Source organism: Acanthopagrus latus, chromosome 12 (assembly GCF_904848185.1).
Source record: "Acanthopagrus latus isolate v.2019 chromosome 12, fAcaLat1.1, whole genome shotgun sequence".
Taxonomy (NCBI): Eukaryota; Metazoa; Chordata; class Actinopteri; order Spariformes; family Sparidae; genus Acanthopagrus; species Acanthopagrus latus.
In genome coordinates this window covers 7,024,912-7,044,616 of record NC_051050.1, presented here as the reverse complement: position 1 = coordinate 7,044,616, position 19,705 = coordinate 7,024,912, and the positions used below count along the sequence as shown (strand labels likewise).

Here is a 19,705-nt window from a genome sequence, read left to right as displayed (position 1 = left end):
TGGTCTCTTAAAAAGAGGATATAGCTTTAAATCCAGACCTTAAATCAATAAAACAAGCTCCATTTATGAGGGAAATATTCCATTTAGTCTTGGAGCATGAGACAGATGTTATCCTGAAAGCAATTACACTACAGTTCTACAGAGCAGTTATGGTTGAAATACAAACAGATCCCACTGAGGAACTCACTATGTCAGGAACACTAGCTTTTTTTTCCCCACAGCTCCTAATGTAGCCAAGGACATTCCCATCTGAAAATGAGACTTATTATTTTTAACTGCTAACCTAGTTTATCAATTCCTGAAGCACACCACAGTGTTTCATCTGCTCACGAATGAAGACTCTAAGCTCATAAGCACAGTCGAGACTTATTGTAACACAATCACATGGACCTTAAACTCTCTGGTGCCACATTACAATTTAATAGAAATCTGAGAGGAGGGCTATAAAATAATGTAATCTCACGTATATTGGAGCCAAACTTCATACCGCACCGTGGATTGTGTATTTGGCATATCTTAAATCTCGAGTGTGGTTCACCCACATCCTTATTTGAATAGGTCTAATCAGACTGTTTTTGTCTGATTAGACCTTCAAATGACACTGTGGGTGTGTAAAGACTGAGCTTGATTGACATTTTCTGACTTACACATTTGCTTAATGACAGCAGAGTGGGGGGAAACATGCCAACAGCCTGGCGGTTTACTGCCATTTTCTATTTTTGAGTCACAACAGTAAAATAAAATGTGACTGTTATCTTATTGTGTTACCAATTCCTTAACAACTGGAAGATCTGATGGGTGATATAAAAACACTACATATGAAAATGAACAGTAAACTTTATATACGAAATGAACTGCGAAAAGTGAAGTATTTTAACTGTGGATGATTTTAAGTTATGGATGAAAAAGCACAGGGACAACTTTAGAGATATACTGTAGATTTGACACACGGCACGCTACAATATGCAAGTGGAGAATTTGGAGTGCTGCAGAGATTACACATTTTTGAAGGACAACAGGGAAGTTAGCATCACCCTGGTACCCTCGACAAAAGGCCTACGGTATTGTTTTAATTGGATTTTTGATTATTAAAGAAAAAAGAAATTATTAATGAAATTATTTTGTTAAGCAAGATCATCTCTACGTTTATGATTTTTTGAAGGGCAACTACAATTCCCAGAAGTGAAAAAGCGATGATTTTTTTAACCACATTGCAGTCGCATGGCGTAACAACCACCAAGCGTCTTACTGCAGATAGATTTGGAATAGATTACAAATAAAATAGGCCTTCAAAGACGCACCGCTGAGTTTAGATGCTATTACAATTACAATTTAAATGTATATTATTTTCTGCCGGTATAAAGCTCCAGGCCTGTATTTGTTTAAACATGTTTAAAATCAGATCAAGTAACAGAACTGCTTGTTGTGTTGCTCTGAGTGCTCTGAGGAAGATATTACAGAATGGGTACACTTGACATTACTCAATAATCACTCAAAATTAATCACTGATAACAGCTATTTAGTATGTCAAACAGCACAGAAGTTGCATCCGACAATGTTTTGATATTATTCAGACTACCCTGTGATACAGCTGACAGCTGTGCCCCGGAGCTGCTCGAGCTTAATTTCATGTTAGCTTCACAGACTGACAGGATTGAATCCTGGAGGTCCTGACTGAGCAACAGATGAAAAGCATGAAACAACGATATTGTTGCATGATATTCTGGCTCTTACTCTCGTGCACTGGGCAGGCGCCTCACAAGCTAATAAATAGGCTCCACTTGCTTACTGAGAAAAATGTATTTAACTCTCTCGTGCCGAGGTGGCTTGACAAATAGCACACACAAGCAATGCACCACAAACGTTAACTAGTCACTGAAGTGCAGATGCCCAGAAGCTGAGAGAAGGTGGGTCAGACGGTGTCACCACAAAAAGCCTCCAACAAACATAATAAACTAGGTGGGAAGTAGGGAAAACATGAAAGGAAAGAGGAACGGAATACGGCAAAGGAGATGCAGAGGGAGAGACAGAAAGGGAAGAAAGAGGCGAACTAAACAAAAAGGGATGAAGGCTATGAAGGCAGGAGCTGTAGCTGTAAGCTTGGAATTTTTTATCATAATCTTTAAGTCGCAACTGTTACTGCAGTGCCAGCTTCACATTAGATGATACAACTGGGCACTTTGTAATGGTGTGAGGTTAGGATATCTAAGCAACAGCAAAAGTCACTGTTTGTGCTTCACTGCCTCATTAGTTTAGATATTTCGTCAAATGTGTTGGTTCTATGTGGTGAATTTCAAGTTATTTTTAATTTGAAATGTTAGCAGATATGTATTTTTATCCAAAAAAGTATAGTGCCTCATGAGCCTCTGCCAAAAAACTATTAGAAATTAGTCATTGAATACATTTCCATATTTCAATATCTTCAACTTTCTCTGATAACTTTTCTCATGCTACTACAGCCAGATAAAGTATTAAACCACCTGTTAAAAGGCATTATCAAGGGTGGGACGCCTAGACCTTTGTTAAAATTGTCCTGTTTACATTTGAAATGCTCACCAAGCCCACAGCTAACATGTTCAATCAGTCCCCTGAAATACAATATAAATGATCTACAGCTCAGTTCAGCTAACTGGTCTCAATGTCTGACCTGAACGCATAAAGCAGAGAAAACTGTGTGAAAGCATTTCAAACTAACTGCATCTGGAAGCATATTACAGCCCTCTGCTTGTATAAGCATTGTCCAATGAAATGTAATGTTAATGTGCTGGCTTACTTAATGTCTTTTGTAAAGCACAAGTTGATTTATGTGCTCCAGAGTACGCAAAAAAAAAAAAAAAAAAGTGTTAGCTTGTGTTCGTACACCCCTGGCAGTGGAGAATTCCCTCTGTGCTACAAGCCTGCAGCAGTACGGACGCAGGTCTGTCACAGTGAAACAAGCTGAGTCGTTCTTCGGCCTCAACAGATTCGGATGAAGTTTAGTCAGAGGGTGCAGTGGTGTGTGTAGGTTTGTCAGCTCTTTCGTTGGAGTTCAGTAATCCACACGATAACGCTGAACGGTGATGATGTACTCCACTCTGCAAAGCAATTAATCAAGTTCTTAACTCTGAAACGGATCCAAAAACAGGCCTTCTTTGAAGATTAACTTCTCTAAACTGATTTGAAATTGCAAAAGACAAGAACCTCCAGTCTTATTTGAATCAGGCACTGTTAAATATGTACGATATAGCTCCTTGGTTCACATATTACACTCTTTGAAATATAATTGGGAAATAGTCATAATTAAATATACCGCCATACCATATGTAAATGTAGGCTCTCTTTTAAATGGCTGATTGTGTTACTGGATGTGCTGATGTCTACTGTCTGTGTGTCTGCAGCTAATGGCTTTGCCGACGTTTCAGGACCACTTGGTTTGCACTTCAATTGTTCTTTTCTCCAAGTAAGAGATATTGTAGCTGTCAGAAAATCCAAATAACTCTGCCTCGAGACGACCTGAAGTGTATTTACCGCTCACATTTACATTCTGCACAATGTGAAATGAATGGGGCATTAGTGAATGAATTCTGGTGATCTCAGCAAACTCCCTGCAAAGCTGCATCCAACTTCAGCCTGGCAGAAGTCTAATCAGCCAGAGTAAATGATAACACCTGTCTGGGTTTGCAGAGCCTATTAAGTTAGGAGTCTCAAGCCGCAAAACCTTCAGGACCAGTGCGAAAGCGGAAACCGTATCCTGCTGGGCACTGACACTATTCTGTGCCAGTCTTCACAATACCTCACTGAATCCTAGCCGCAGCAGGGTAAATGTGTTGTGTTGCCTTTTGTTTTTCCACATTGCCATCCGCAGGGACTGCTGGCGCTGCACAGGGCCATAATGAAAGGCACAGCCAGCTGCGCCGGCCAGCAAGGTGGCACTTTCATCAAACTAAACGAGGCTTACGCCAGCTTCTCAATTATTAAACGGCTGAAATAAGCAACAGCGTAGACCCCCCCCTACCCCCCCACCCACCCACCGCAACAAAATGCTGTGACACCCGTCAGTGATGCTGAAAAGGAAAGATTGTTTTTGAGATGATGAGATTTGGATTAGGGTTGCATCGTGAGAGACAATACACTGGCGCTGCTTGCTCCAGAAATACTTGCAGTGGTTGATGAGAAAATTAGAACGCCGCTTTTGTTTCGTAGCAAACTGCAGTTGAGCTGCTTGTTGGTGCCAGATGTATGACTAACACAGCAGGATCATACATAACACGGCCTGAGATGGGTGCTTATACCTTATTTAGGTTCCAGAATAGATCAGTATGTCATAATCTTAATTTGTTTATGACATACTATATATTTAGCAGAGAGCATAGCAGCAGCCTCAAATTGATTATACATGAATGACAGGTTGGGGACATATCTAATTTATGTGTCTTTAAAAATAAATGATGTTGTTTTATATAGACTGCAAAGCAGAAAACTTGTATGCTGCTATCCAATTATGAACGTCAATAATCCCAAAATTAATCATCTGCAATGGCAGAGTATTTTCACCGAAGTCCAGTTGGGACTGTTGAGTAGAACTTATTAACTCTGAATTGAGAGAGGCACAAAATCAACATACAGACCAAACATCTGCCCGCTGTCAGTTCCAGAATGCGCACGTCCAAGTTGAACTTTAACCGCTTATTCTGCCAAGAAAATCTGAACTCTGAGAAAATGTCCTCGCACCACACAAACTTGCATATTTGGTGTTAAAGCAGGGTAAGCAAACTGCCGAGCCCACACATGCACAGATTTTTAGTTCTTTCTTCCTGCCAACTGCATTCTCAATCTCTGGAGAGGCAGATGCCGCTGGGCATGCTCAGGGAGTCAGCTCTGTGTTGACAAAACCAAAGGTATCATTACTGTACAGTATGTGTTTCCAGTAGTTCCTTGGGTGACAATGAAGTTCTGTGGCATGCGCTACAACGAACTGTGGCTCATCTCATCTCACAACATAACAATTTTCCAATCACTGAAAAGAGAAATCTTCTCCACCCTGCCACAGATACATGAGCTGCAATTGAAAGTATGTGAGTGGAATTTCTGAATGTCTGAAAGGAATCTGCATGAATAGCGTCCTAATTGGCTATTTTACATTGGTTTGGTCCTTTAACCACCACTGTTGTGTACCCTTTTGATGCATTCCTCCACTCAAAGAAAGCACCTCAAAGAAAGCCCTGCTCACTTTTGATTGCTTGATTAGCTGCTACCTTAGACTGCAAGCACAAATTGCAGTTCCATGTTTGTTTACTTTAAGCGGTGCATCGCAATGTTGTTTGGTCTGATAATACTGCTTCTCACCCGTGACTTAAATGTTATATGTAATCATAATCCACAACAATCACAACAATTTGACTATAGCTCCAAACGTTGGGGCAATCACAGAGGTAACCTAAATCCCTTGTAACTGCCAAGCTTTGAATGATGATAACGAATCAATAATGAATAGCAATGTGCCTTGCCTTATATAACTACATCATCTAGCACATGGTAATTAGCAAATTCAGAATGTCACAAAGTATCCTTACTTATTCAATTTTTGCATCCAATTTTTTTTCTTACTGCCAATGTATGATTTACTGTACCTTCACAATAATGAGATAATACAATTTGGCCCCAAAGTTGGGAACATACCTTCTGAATATAGCAAATTCAGTCTTTTTTGTGAAAACGGAGTCAAAGCTATGGCAATTTCCTCGAATTAGGACTATTTACAGTGACAGAGTACTTTTTAAAATGCCTGAAAGAAGGAAGCAAAAAATGTTTTTATTAACCTCTGTCCGACCCATTGGTGAATCTGCCATAGCTGTACACTCATTTTCTTAAAAAAGCACGATTCCTGAGCACAAATAAAGACGACCCACTAGTGTTCAGGCTGGGGATTGTAATTACCCAGATTTATAAATATATTCCCTATCACAGCGGAGGGATCAACTTTTAAGCCATGACATAAGCTTTGGGATTACTGTACCGCCTCGCCTCCGTGCAGGTTACCATAAATCTTCCCCCACAAGCAAGGGAGTATGTTCCAGAGGTACCCAGGTTTACACTAAAGGGCTGCTACACTGCACATTCATACGTGGGGCCGTGCAGATCACAAACCCTTGCCATCATTAAGGGATGTTATGAACACGTTAACATGCTCCTCTTTTTTTAGAGCTGTGAAAGGTGTCTTAAAACTCGCCGTGCAAAGACTGTCAAGTCTTAATCAATACCAGTGCATTTAATCCACCCTCGCTTTGAATTTTGTACAAATTGACAACATTGTGTCTTTCAAACTGAATAGACTTATGGCAATTTAGAATCTTCCATTATCTTCCATTATAAGAATAAGTTCTGTAGACACAGTTACGTAGCAGTGCATCTTATCCCATCCTGAACATGCACAGACAGACACGCACACAAACACACACACACACACACAAACAATCAGTGCAATCCAAACAAATTGCTTAAAACATGTACGATCCATGCCATGCTGATGTGGGGAGGTGTTTGCAACACAGTTAGACAGTATCCAATTATTCATGGACCCTTGATGTAGACAAACCATGAAAACATTTGCAAAAGGAAATTTAGATAACAAATGAGAGGAAAATATTTTGTTGCAGAAGAGTAATTAATGCCACACACAATTAACCTCAGAGCTGAACCCATGTTGTAGATTGCTTCCCCTGGACCAGATTAGTTGTTTTCTATTTCCCACTTTAGGGGTTTGAAACTAAAGCCTGAATAATTGGAGACATCTAACATTTGAAGTCAAGCGTGTTATGAACAAATAGTCAAGGGTGCTTAGCTGTGATTCAACAGTGTCTTGTTACAGGGCATACTTGATAAAGGATTTACCTCTCTGTTGAGCCTTTGTATTTTGATTTTGAGTTTTTATTTTTAGGCTGATGCGATGGATCATACCTCACACTCCCTGGAGCCAGAAATTGTGCAAGTGCAGGAACCAGTGCCATTGCCTAGAACCTCCAATGCCTCTGGTGTGGCAGCAGGGTTGTAGCTCATGTAATACTCTTGTAGCTGGGAGCTCAGGTTCTGCTCTGGCTCTGGACTCTTTTTGCGACGCTTCCGCCCCACCATGGATCGCTGGTGCAGCAACCTGGTTGCACCTGGATAGCGCCGCCACAGCACATAGATAATTGTCAAGAGTAGGGACATGCTGAAGAAGAGTGCCACGCTGCCCACCACCACTTTGTGCAGAGTCATGTGCTCCAGTTCTGGGGGCGGTATAGGAGTGGGGCGAGTGCGAGCAACTGAGTCTCTTGGGTCTTTGCTCATATGCCCTGGAAAGGTAGGATGAGGGATAGGTCGAGGTCTGAATGGTGGAGGAGGACCAAAGGTATTGGTTGGTGGCAAAGGTGGAGACCCACTCGTAGGGGCATAGGTTGGTTCAGCGGTTGCTTCAGAAATGAGCTCAGACATTGGTGAGGGGGTTTCTGTCAGAACGTAATCAGTTTCCTCGCAAATACCATGACTCCTGGTGGCTTCCATAATTTTTTCTCCCTGGAGATACTTCGGGCTGCTGCATATCATGGTGGTGTCTTTACTTCCTCGAAAATTCCTCAACCAAGCCACAAGTGGGCAGATGCCAGTTCCACAATCCCACATGTTCCCAGCAAGGCTGATGGTGGTTAGTGAGATCCATGCTGACACTGCCTCCTGAGACACATTGGACAATTTGTTGGATTCCAGGTTGAGGACTTGAAGATTGGGCAAGCAGTGAAACACAGCTGGGTCCAGGGTCTGGATTTCATTTCCAGAAAGATCAAGTTTCTGCAGTGTATACCAAGTCCATGGAAGGCCCTGGTTGACCACCCTAATGCGGTTCCACTGCAGATAGAGCGATCTCAGGTTGGCTAAACGTGGAAACAGAAAAAAGTTGATCCGTGAGAACTGGTTGTGTTCCAGGTGCAACTCCATCAGCCTCTGTAGCCCCAAAAAGGTGGTACGGGTAAGAGCCTTGATTCGATTGTAGCCCAAGTCTAAGAACTCCAAACTTCTGCATTCCAGGAAGGCTCGAATTGGGATGTTGGAGAGGCCATTTGAGCGTAAGTGTAGGTTTTGTAGCTTTCGTAACCCATGGAATTGCCCCGGCTGCAGGATTTCCAGTTTGTTGTATGAAAGGTCCAGACTGCGGAGATTGGGAATTCCATGGAATGTTGAATTATGCAAGGATGTGATCCTGTTGGAGCTCAGTATTAGCTCTTTAAGCCTGCGGACCCCCTGGAATGCTCGGCTGTCAACAGCTGAAATCTGGTTGTGGTCCAAGTATATCCAAAGAAGCTGGCCGAGGTGAGCAAATTGATACGGTAGCAGGGTGTGCAGTTCATTGTAGCGCAGAGAAAGGCCTTGGCAGCCTACTGAGACATTTTCTGGGACATCTACGAAGCCAGCTGAATCACAATGGACAGTTTTTCCCTCACAGCGGCAGCTATTGGGGCAGGTGCGCTCACCGAAGCTGAGCAACAGGGGAGCCCGCAAAAGGAGGAGGAGAGGAAAGAGGAGGTGTGTCAGTCGTCCATCACACAGCAATGAACCTAGAAGAGAATACAAGACAGAGAGACACAGAGGAGAGAAATTTAAGGGCTGAACTCAAGTTCAAGTCATTTTTCGAAGGTGTCCAAATAAGCTGAGGACAAATCAATAATTGTGCATCCTCTTTCAAGCAAAAATAATTCACAACTGTTCAAACAGATTAACAGTGTGAGAAGGGATTTTTTTTGGTTAAATATTCATGGAAAAGCTGACTGCAATCTATTGACGTTTTGAAAATAACTTGAAAAGAACAACAATACATTCTAGACTACGATCAAAACCCCGGTTTCTTCAAAAGTGAACTTTCTGAGATGCTGCTCTTGGCAAACATATTAATATTCGCATCATAAAGCTTCTCAAGGATGATGACCATCTGGATAAACATTCTACACATCTGTCGAGTGTTAAGATGCCGCGAGACTCACAGCTTAGATGTAATCAACGGAGAAGACCAAGGAGTAGCAGTGTGATGTCAAAGTACTGTTCACTGTAGCACAAGCCCTCCACACTCAGGTTTGGAGATCTGCCGTGATTTGCAAGTCGCTTTTGACTGCTGTGTCTGTTTAAAAAGTGAATTGGATACATGTTTCACTGTGTTAAAGGAAAATTTGCCACTTTTCTTACTTCACAGAGAGATATGCTCTAATATTTCTTACTCTCCTTCCAGAGTTGTCGGCACTCTCCGTCTCCTTTTTTCTCAGACAAGCTAGACCACACCATGTCCCATTTTAAGAAGGTTTAACAATCCTCCATCCACTTGAATATTTAAAAGGACACTGGGGTAATGGCAGCGCTATAGTTCCAAAATCCATTAATGAACAAGATTCCAGGGTCTTGACCTTTACACAGACTTTTCAGTTTCTGAATAACTAAGTTGGCATGAATATAAAGTTTCTCTTTCGTAAAAGGTTTGGAGGATGTGATCCAACTCCACTCATGGTCCACTCCAAATTAGTTCTATCTTAAATCACCTGGTCCTTTGTATGATCCAGCCTAAAAAGGAACAGAAACAACAGATCATATGAATCTTAATTTTTGTATAGAGCTGTATAGAGCAAGTAAACTCTCTTGGGCCCCCCTACATACATAGTCCTTTGATTATATTATTATTATTCCTGTTCTTTTCTTTCTATTTCGTGTGTGTTGTTTTCATACTTCTGTTTTAACCTTAAAGCGTCTTTGAGTACCTGAAAAGCAGTATATAAAATAAATGTATTATTTAATGTATTACTAATGCAGCTGGACAATAATCCTCAATATACAGGTTGCCTTAAACCAGGGTTTTCTTTTTGTTTTATTGCCAAAACATCAACTGTTCTTGATTATCCAAGTCACTCACTCGATATAAGATACTTTCAAATTAAGGCTTACAGTTGGCCTTTTAACCTTATAATCGTGTTTGAATTGAAATTTGACATCTTGCGGTACAGAGCCAACGTGTCAGAAGATGTGTCACTGTACTAACAAATTCTGACTGCGCTGTATGTCAAGGGACACATACTGGACCTGGGGCTCTCATCTGACCTCACTTTTACTAATGCCCACTCAAAGGATGTTCCTATCTCAGGACAACAGTGCCTTTCAATAACCTTTACCCCACCTCTGCTCCTGGGTCACACTGTCTGCACAAGCAGCATGAGAGAGAAAAAACTGCAATTCACAAGATGCGTACGTTCTTTTCATATCTGTGACATATTCTATAGATGATGAAAAACGCTGGTATGCTGTCGAAATGCCAATCATCTTAAGGTCTATTTTTGCCGAGAACCACATACATAATGCAGAAAAAAAAAAAAACAGGCAAGATGCTGAATCTCTAGATTATGTGCCACCGCAGCCCCTACCCTACACAGCTTGCGTAAGCCACGAGGCTCGCGCAAGCTGTGTGGCCGCTCCCTGACCTGTTTACATGTATGCTGAAATGAAAAGCAAGAGGTTCGGCCATGCACGCACAGGCAATGCGGACTGGCCGTCAGGCACATGTCTGCTCTCAGCAGCTGCTTTGCTATTAAGACCTTCGGATTTGACAATTAACAATGAGGAGCCAGTCTGTGGCTGCATAAAGGGAGGAAGGGTGTTAATTATGTTTGGACAGGCTGAGACGGCAGTGTTTCTGAGTAGGAAGTGGGTGAAGGCAGAGACGACAAGCAGCATTGTGGAGATGTATAAGGCAGCAGTCGGAACAGGGATCTAATTTGTTTTCTTAATAATATAGGGGATTTCAGGGTTTATTGTTTGGTATGGTGGTAAGTGTGTGTGTGTGTGTGTGTGTGTGTGTGTGTGTGTGTGTGTGTGTGTATCTGTATGTGTGTGTGGGAGTGATAGTTATGTACTTTGAGGAAGAGAGAGAAAACATTTCTTACGTGGGGCATTTAAAATACATCGGAGAAAAACTTCCGACTTGTGTATCTTGCTGTATTAAACCATGCTATAGGTATTCCATTCATCCATCCATTATCTGAAACCGCTTATCCTTTTCAGGGGGGCTGGAACCGATCCCAGCTGACATGGTGGCTTTTATTCAGTTATTATTCAATGTTTAATTAATGTTTTTTTTTTTTTTTTTTTTTTTCACATATTTCCTCTACATATTTTATATACAAGTAAAAGAATACAATCACCTTTGTCTTCTCTAACACGGCGGTTGCCAATTTGAGAGAACATGTAATTTAAAGAACAGGGGAATGATATTCCTCAGGAAACATTAGCATTAATTCATGCATGCTCAAGTAACTTATGAACAGTTGACCTCCTGTGAGCCGTCCCAGATCTGTGCTTTGAAGTAGCATACTACGTTTTACGGCACACACATTTGTGCTACTACACTTCTGAGGACCCTCACCGACTCAGTGCATTCACTAGCAGCTAAAAATTGGCCGTGCACTACTACCCTTAAATCCTCATCCAAACGTAACCCTCACCTCAGCCATTAAAATAAGTCCTAACCCCCAAACAGCCATTCAGAGAAGTACTGACTGCGCAAAATATCCTCACTTTGTGAAAATGTCCTCTCTGCTGAGGTCTCATGGATCTCCACAAAAAATCAAAGTAGGAAAGCACTCACACACACACACACACACACACACACACACACACACACACACACACACAGCCAGCCCAAATGCTGTGTTTTCTTTTGTATATGCATAGGAAGCCACTGTTTGACTTTGGACCAGGTTTGTAAAAGGACAGCAAGTGAATGACATGAATACAAAAACAAAAAATGCATCACCATAGTGCTAGAATGTGCAACATCATTTTGAGAGAGATACATTGCTTTCTGAAACTGTGTGGACAGACTGATGGTAATAAAAAGACACAGACTGACCGAGACTACGATAACGATGGTAATTGCGTGAACTGGTGAGGCACGTTGACAAGTCCTCACAAAGCTGTAAATAAACAGTATAGTGTAAATGTTCAGTACAATCTTGGGGCACTTGGAGCAATTAACATGATTGAATCGCTTTCTGTGCGCACTGTAATGTGACGTGAAAAATGAGAACTTCTCTGTCCCTCTTGGTGGCCTATACATGCCTGTGGACGATTTGTAAGTTAGTTGTGAAATGCTCGTTCGTCTTCTCACCTCTCTGCTCCGCAAACACAGACCAGCGGTAACTACCAAATGGCGCATGCTAATATCAACTAACGAGCGGCTTCCAGCACAACACAGAAGTTCCACAGAGCCCCTTTGATATAAAGCGAAGCTCCGGGACAGAAGTGTTTCATGTACAGAAAGAAATCAAAGACAGTCAAGTCTGTGTACTAGTGTGCTAACCTGCTGATCTGGGCTGAAAAGAAAAAAAAAAAAAAAAAAAAGAAAGAAAAGAAAAAACTTCCTGTGTTGTCTTGTTATGCATCATTATACTAAAACCTGAGCAGCATGATACAGCGTTGTGACAACTGTTTCTTTAAATCAGTGGCAAACACGCATCGTCTCTTTTATTGCAATATATATTATTGCCCAGCAGATATATCTGTGTCAGTGTATGTATTTTCCAATGTCAGCTAATGTGAAAGTTTTTGGCTTTAGAGAACATCATGCAGAAAAAGATGCTCGGAGTGATTTATCATCCGTACATTTACAGTAAAGTCTACTGTTTTAGTTAACTGATGTAGGTTGTGTGAGCTTAATGCTTAACTGTAAAATATAAACTACATAAACTGTCTTGAAGGGTCTTGAAATTCATTGATATGATAACAGTCACACTCTTTGTCAGAGGCAGAGTAAAAAACGTGGTTGAGTTCCGGATGAGACCTTCAGAAGGTAGTCTTGAGACCAGCACCAATCTCGAGTACCACAACACCACATAGGTACATAATGTATGTACCTTAGGTTGGTTAATTCAAGGCAAACTGCATGGTTAATGAAACCCAACAAAGTAGTTTTTTGTTTTTTTTTGCCTAAACGCAATCAAACAGTGACAGTACAACAAAAGTCAGTGAAACCTGGTGCTGGCACACTCTAAGCATCATGTTGTTCTGGTAACGACCGCATACATTGTTTGAGAGTCAAAGGCAATCTACCTATTCAGTTCTTAAAGTATTAAGATCACTGCATTCTGCTATGCTCTGGCTCATTTAGATTTGTTTTGGGTGATAAAATTGCCAAGCAAAGAACAAGCACAACAAAGAGGGAAATGGCCTGATAAAATGTCATGTTTTGTTCCAACATTTGCCACTGCATTTCACTGCCTTTGCCGCTTGAATGTCTTCGATGCTGCCATGAATCCAGGGTGGAACGGTTAGCAGCATCTGCAAATTTATACATAATTTGGTTTGTGGCCTGCAGCTCATATTCATTGGAACGGTGTGGATGGAAGCTGTATGTGGTAGTTATAAGTGCATGAATGAATTAGGGTATGCGTGCTAGAGCATAAAATTGCACGTCTTAATGGACCTGCTCTATTTAAAGGATATGCTCTAAAGCAGATACCAATTACCATCCATTGTAATTTAATTTTAATAATACACAGTGTCAGGAAGTGATTCATGTGCATCATGACAGACCAACATTGCATACCCAAGCAGCAGTTTAAATGGCAAAAATTCCCAGAAACTTGTGCACCGTTAATTCTAAGATTTCCTAATTACTAACAACCAGACCGACAACCGAATAGTGCGTTGCACTAGACTTCATGTTCAGTGTGAGTTACGAAGAGGAAGAATTGTGCCAGAATGCAGGCAACAACAAAAAAAAAAAAGCAGCGGATGCTCTAATGACTGTGACTCTATGAGAAAGAGTGAAGCCATATGAGTGTGCTATAAATAAGGGTCCTCCAAGCAATTGATGCACCACCACTTCCATCACCTCCATTAGGTGCTCTGTGGAGTGGCCAAGCATCCACTGCACTATACACAGTCATCAGTTTTCCCTAAGTGATAATCCCATTGGAGCATTTAGAGGGGTCTGTTGTGAACCCCTCAGGGAGACCCTCACCACGCCGTATCACTGAAACTACACTCGCGTTCTTGTACCCCTAACAAAAAAGCTGAGAGGGGGGAATCATACATATTTTAGAAGGGCGGAAAAACTCCAGGCTGTGCGATGCGATAGAAAGCCACAACACTCAGCCACTGGCTCACTGATGCCTCCGCATGACAGCATTTTTAATTAGCACTCACTGGTTCAGCATGGATTTCTGCGGAGACAGAAGAGTAATGAAAACCCACTGGACATGTGTACACCGGGCTCCCATGGGAGGATTTACAGGGCATGATGAGGAGATTTGTGATTAACGGTAATCCACTCATGCAATGCGATATTCTGAGCCACAGGTTTTTCTCCGCTTAACGCATCAGTTTGTGTGAAGTGGCTATCGGGCATTAACTGGCCATAGTAACTGTGCACTCACCACCCTCTCTCCGAGAGATTCAGGGGAACGATGACTCATCCTGAACAATGTATAATGGGGCGAACTGGGGTTCCCTCCTACATGTTTCCAAATTAGCATGACTTTCATGTGAATCATTTCAAACTCTGAGTCAGATTGAGTGAGAACATAAAGGGAGCTGCCGGGAACGACCATCACAGCGGCACGTACGGCCTTGTGTTACGGAGCGAGCTCCACAAACCCTGGATATGTGTTTCTCTTATCTGGCTTTACTGACCTTAACAGTCAGGATCATGCCAAGCGGTCACACGAAGCTGTGATTGCAAACATGGCCACGTCTACTAGCGGTGGAGCAGAATACTTTAACAAGAGCGAGCCATCAGACGAATAGAGGAGGAAGTTAAACACAGAGTTCAGGCTTAAAGCAACATGGTTGTACAAGAAAAGCTGTGAAAAAGAAACTGCATACTGCTGAATGTGTTGATTCATAGGCAATATCCCTGACCCATCATTAGCACACAAGATGGCAGATTTTAGATTAGGCTACATGTGTGTATTCCATTGAATTAAAGCGACACTATGAGGTTTTGGAGGAAATTCAAACTCAGAATTTTAATATTATGAATTATTATATTATTACAATGAGGCAATAAACAAACTCAGACATATTTATTGAAGGTCCCTTGTAGCGAGAAAGGTGACAGGGTCCACCAAATTTAAACAAAGTAGACCTGTATGAAACAGTGCTGTCCTTTCAACGTGAGACAGTTTATTTATATAGTTTCTTGAGTCATAAAACAGTGAGTAAAGGTCTTCCTCTTCCGATTGAAGTTTCTTCCCCCAAACTACATAGTGCTCCTTTAACGTGTTGCCTTGATGTATTCTTAAGGCGTGTGAGTGGCAGTTTTAGCTTCAGCTTTACTCTTTCAGCTGCAACCCCCTGCAGTGTCAAACGCACTTGAATACAAATCCAAAAATAAATAGAAGAAAAAAGTAATTCAAAGCAGTTGCCTACTTTTATATCTTACAGCAAAGTCATCAGGGTCTCAATCCGTCTCTGTTAAAATCATAATCCTCGCAAGAGCTCTACGGGATCTTCTATGAATGATGAGGCCCTTTTCCAGGGTATTGATTGGTCGTCACAAGGCAGTGCATTTACATGTGTTGATCTTTCATCTCTAACATAACCTGCTGCAGGGCAGGCAAGGTGTGCAGCAAAGGTTACCATGGTGATTTACCCCAGAAAGAAATGAATCCCGCTTCATAACACTGAGAACCCCAGAGTTAACCCTGAAGCCGCCTCGCTAACCACAAATCCAGCTCAAGTAGTGCACCGTTTGACACGTGTGAGACTGTGGATCGCTTTATCCAGGTTTCAAGTCCAGGGATCAAGCTGAGCTCCCATACGGTCAGGTCTGGGCTCCAATGAAATCATACATCTGCGGGGATCACTGTTACATAACCAACAATTTTTTTTTTTTTTTTTTTTTTTTTTTTTTTTTTACAATGGTGATTTAAATCGGTTAAAATCATCACATTTTCTGGCAGAGCTACGCAACATTCTCTCATAAATGACAGTGACCACGGAGGTCTCTCTCTCTGGGGTGTGTACCGTCATACCTTTTCTCTTTTAAATGAAATGACTGTTTTTGTGATCTGCTTTACAGGATTGCTGCAAGGAGTGGGATGCTGTGTGTGTGCATGTGAAAGCCATGGACATGGATCAGGTAATGTAGTGACGTCACTAGAAACGGCAATGTCCCAGACTCCCTTATGAATCGTGTGATTTTAAGAGTTAAGAGTAAGAGAAACTCAACAAACTTTGAGAAACGGATACGTGAAAGTATAAATAATTGGTGCCTCTCTGTAAAATCAGCATTAAATACAATGCACTGAGATGTTTTTTTCCCTGTCTGCATTCCTGTCTACAAGGTGAAAAAAGCCACAATACTCTCTTGAAAAAAAAAAAAAAAAACACTCAATTTTGAGACTTGTTGCTTTAGAAGAAACTGTGTAAACTTTGAGAAACGCTGTAGAATCTCAAAATAATTCAAGGCCTTCTTGCTCATTTGGCAAATGTTATACATGAATATATTTCCTGGATTGTGTAAAAAAAAATTGCATATAGGTCTACAGCCAGGAAGTGAGATCCGTTCACTCCAGACGCATTTAAAGCCAGGTGTGAATTGACGGGCTCTCTGTCTCTCAGAACACAGCTGTTTGGCTGTCATCCTGTTCGTCTATCTGGGCCCGAATGTAAAAAAAGATTTATTTCAAGTCTCAAACCAACTTTTCAAATACCGACGCTTTGGGAACTGGACATGTCAGGAGAGTTTCAAAAAGTAGGAGTGTGTTTCACATTTCTTATTAAAAACTGTATATACTGCAGGCAGTAAACTACATTGTACTTTGCCACACAAATGTGGACATCGAGTGTTGGTGGGGAGAGCCTGGAGGAGCACCTTTACTGTGGATGCCAAGTCTCTAGCAGCGTCGAAGAAAAAGGAGCACCACCTGTTTACTGACCACGATGACATGATGGAGAAAACCCCCACAACAAGAGACAGCTTCCAGCGACAATCTCTGGCAACACGTGACCACACTTTTTTTTTTATATCAGAACCTAAAAATGACACCAGTAAATGACAAAGTGGTCGCTAGGCCTGCTGAAAAACAGAGCTCTCTGTTTGCAGGAACTCTTATTGTAACCTCCGGAAAGCACATTGCTGCTAACGTGAACACTGATATGACTCGTGACCCGGTGCTATAATTTTTTTTTGTATTTTAGCAATGTCTTTTTTTTTTTTTTTTTCTACCTCATGGACCTCAACCTTGGCCTTTTCTTACAGAAGATTTTTTACAGGATGACAGCGATGATGAGCGCTGCAGTTCCATCTGTTGTAGTTGCAGACACTCTCATCCGTGGACACGTCTATTTTCAAAGTCTGGCATGAACAAGTCCCACTCTGCAGCAAGCGTTTTCCCCCTCACTGGATTGCAGAGACCAGCGAGCGCAGGAACGCCACAGGTTTCTCCACGGTCCAGTTGCCTTTGTTGTTCTTCCTCCATTCATATGTCTCCTCTTCCATTTGATTCGGGCCTCTCGCCTGGGTGCTCTGAATAAATATGGTAAACCGTCACTGTGAAGAAACTGGCATGTGCAAATAAACGGCAGGAAGTGTGTGGAGAAGGGTAGAAGTGATGTCCAAAGTCCACTCACGGCAAAGTATATTTTTTGCTTGTGGCCAATATAAAGGGAGACACTTCACAATTAGTAATAATTGAGCCATTAATAAAATGAGCTGGAGAAATAAAATAATTGGGAGGATTTTATTCCACTGTGGAAACTTCCACTGCCTGTAACTGTTCGCAGCGGCATTGTGTGTGCATTGTTTGCAGTCGTTTACAAGACGTAGAGAGCAAGTTGTTCTCGTACTTCACAAGAAGTACAAGTTAGCTGCCGGGTAATGACACAGTTTTGCTGTTAGGGATAAAAGAATGAGCAGGTTTTGACAGCCGCCTCGTTTCTGTTCGTCTTCAGGGCCAAAAGCGCCTGACGCACGTCTTTTGAAGCACACCTATTGTTTTAAATGGCCGAACGCACGCCAGAAGCATTATGCAGCGTGTCAAATCGCCTTGGCAACTAATACTCTGACCTGGTTTTGATTCGGGACGTCAAATGAGGACCCGGTGATCGTGGTTGCTTTTTTTCTGCAGCCACAGTGCATGTTGGGAAGGAGACAGCGAGGGGGAGAGAGAGAAATTTGAGGTGCTGAACCCCGTGCCTCAAAATCTCTCATCAGTAATGACCAAAATTAAGCTTTTGCAAAAATCTGTGATATTTCAGTAAATGTAAAAATGCGAGTGTCGCCTCCTCGCGAGTGTGTGTGAGGAGGCAGGAGACTGTTGGAATAACAGAGTTCTTATTTTTTGTTCGCCACTAAAAACGGAGTACGGGTACAACATGACTCTTCTCAAAATGTTGCTGATTCCGTGGTGTTGGCTTTGTCAAATCTTACGCCTGCTGTGCAGCCATAGGAGCACTGAATGACACGCTTCAATTTTCGCTCTCACTGTGTGTGAGTCTTTTGTGAGGGTGGGTAAAAGAAATCTAAGAATCAATTCATGACTGTCAGAAATCATTTTGAAAGTGTTGAATAATAGAGTAATGTTGACGGAGCGAAGAATGCGGACCTGAGCTGTAGGGCAGTGCAGCATCTGGACAATTTTAAATGCACACGGTAGTTACTCATCTTTCAAAAAAGGCAGTGGTTGCGATCATCACTTTTTGTTAGTGACTGAATAATTACCTTAGTGAGGTGAATTTGATGTAGGCAACATGTTGGTGAATACTTTTTATGGTGTCACGAGATGTTAGGATATAACATTAACAGAGTGGAGCAGCGGTCAGCAGTAACTAACGAGAGCAGCTGACAATTCAGTTACTTTCAGTTCATTTAGTTACTGATGCTGTTAACTTTCGTTCTTTTTTTTTTAAAGGGCTGTAGATCATTTATCTTAAATACCAGTTGTGTTTCACATTGAATTTTAGCAGATTAAGCCAAAGACTGAAAATGGTGCCCCATTTTTATTCCTTGAATCGAGAATCGCTCAAGAATCGAAAGCTGATTAAGATTTGAAAATCGATTCTTGCTCCAACATCCAAAAACCGGAATCGAATCAAATCGAATCATGGGACTGCCAAAGATTCACACCCTAGACTTTCATTGTCTTTTGTCATTGGTCACATGTATTTCTGAGTATGTGCTTTCACTTTTTTTTAGAAAACGTTAAATTATATTGGTGTATGGTGTTTTAAAATCATATTCCGGTTGCCAACCTTCCAACTTTGAGCACCTGCCGGTCTAAAGCTGTCTCCTCTGCCATGATGTGCGGGATGATAAGGGCCCCAGATGTGCTGTGGATCCCTGTGCAGTTAGCCATCATTAGCCGTCCCCAACAGCCTATTTCTGATTTTAATTCTAGTCCGCACCGACACGTGTTTCAGTTTATTTGTGTGCAAATCAAGTCCATTGTCAAAAGCTGTGGGAGGCCTGCACAGATATATATATACACATTGTTTTGGGCGAGTCCTCGTCACGAAAAATCTCTACAACCAAGGTGGCAGGTGCAAAGTTAGCACGACCCCAATATATACAATACAGGGAAATAAGGTTGAAATTCACCCGATATGTCCTTTCAGACCCCACGTGCGAAGGGATTTGTGGTTCTCGGCAGTGACGCCAACACAGCCTCAAAGAAAATACGAAGTGAAATAAAGCTTGATGATCGACTCCAGTCTTGCG

At 41.7% G+C, this 19,705-nt stretch overlaps 1 protein-coding gene across 2 annotated transcripts in view; it reads right to left on the bottom strand.

Moving 5' to 3' along the window:
* lrrtm4l1 (leucine rich repeat transmembrane neuronal 4 like 1) overlaps positions 1 to 19,705 on the bottom strand; it is a 64,483-nt gene that overhangs the window by 28,743 nt on the left and 16,035 nt on the right. The window contains exon 2 of one of the 2 annotated variants that reach the window (XR_005077978.1): positions 6,871 to 8,567. Coding sequence is in view for 1 of the 2 variants with exons in the window: in XM_037116204.1 (XP_036972099.1) it covers positions 6,937 to 8,567 (1,631 nt within the window). In the remaining variant the exon portion in view is untranslated. The remainder of the gene's footprint in view (positions 1 to 6,870; positions 8,568 to 19,705) is intronic. The other variant, XM_037116204.1, reaches the window with a different exon arrangement.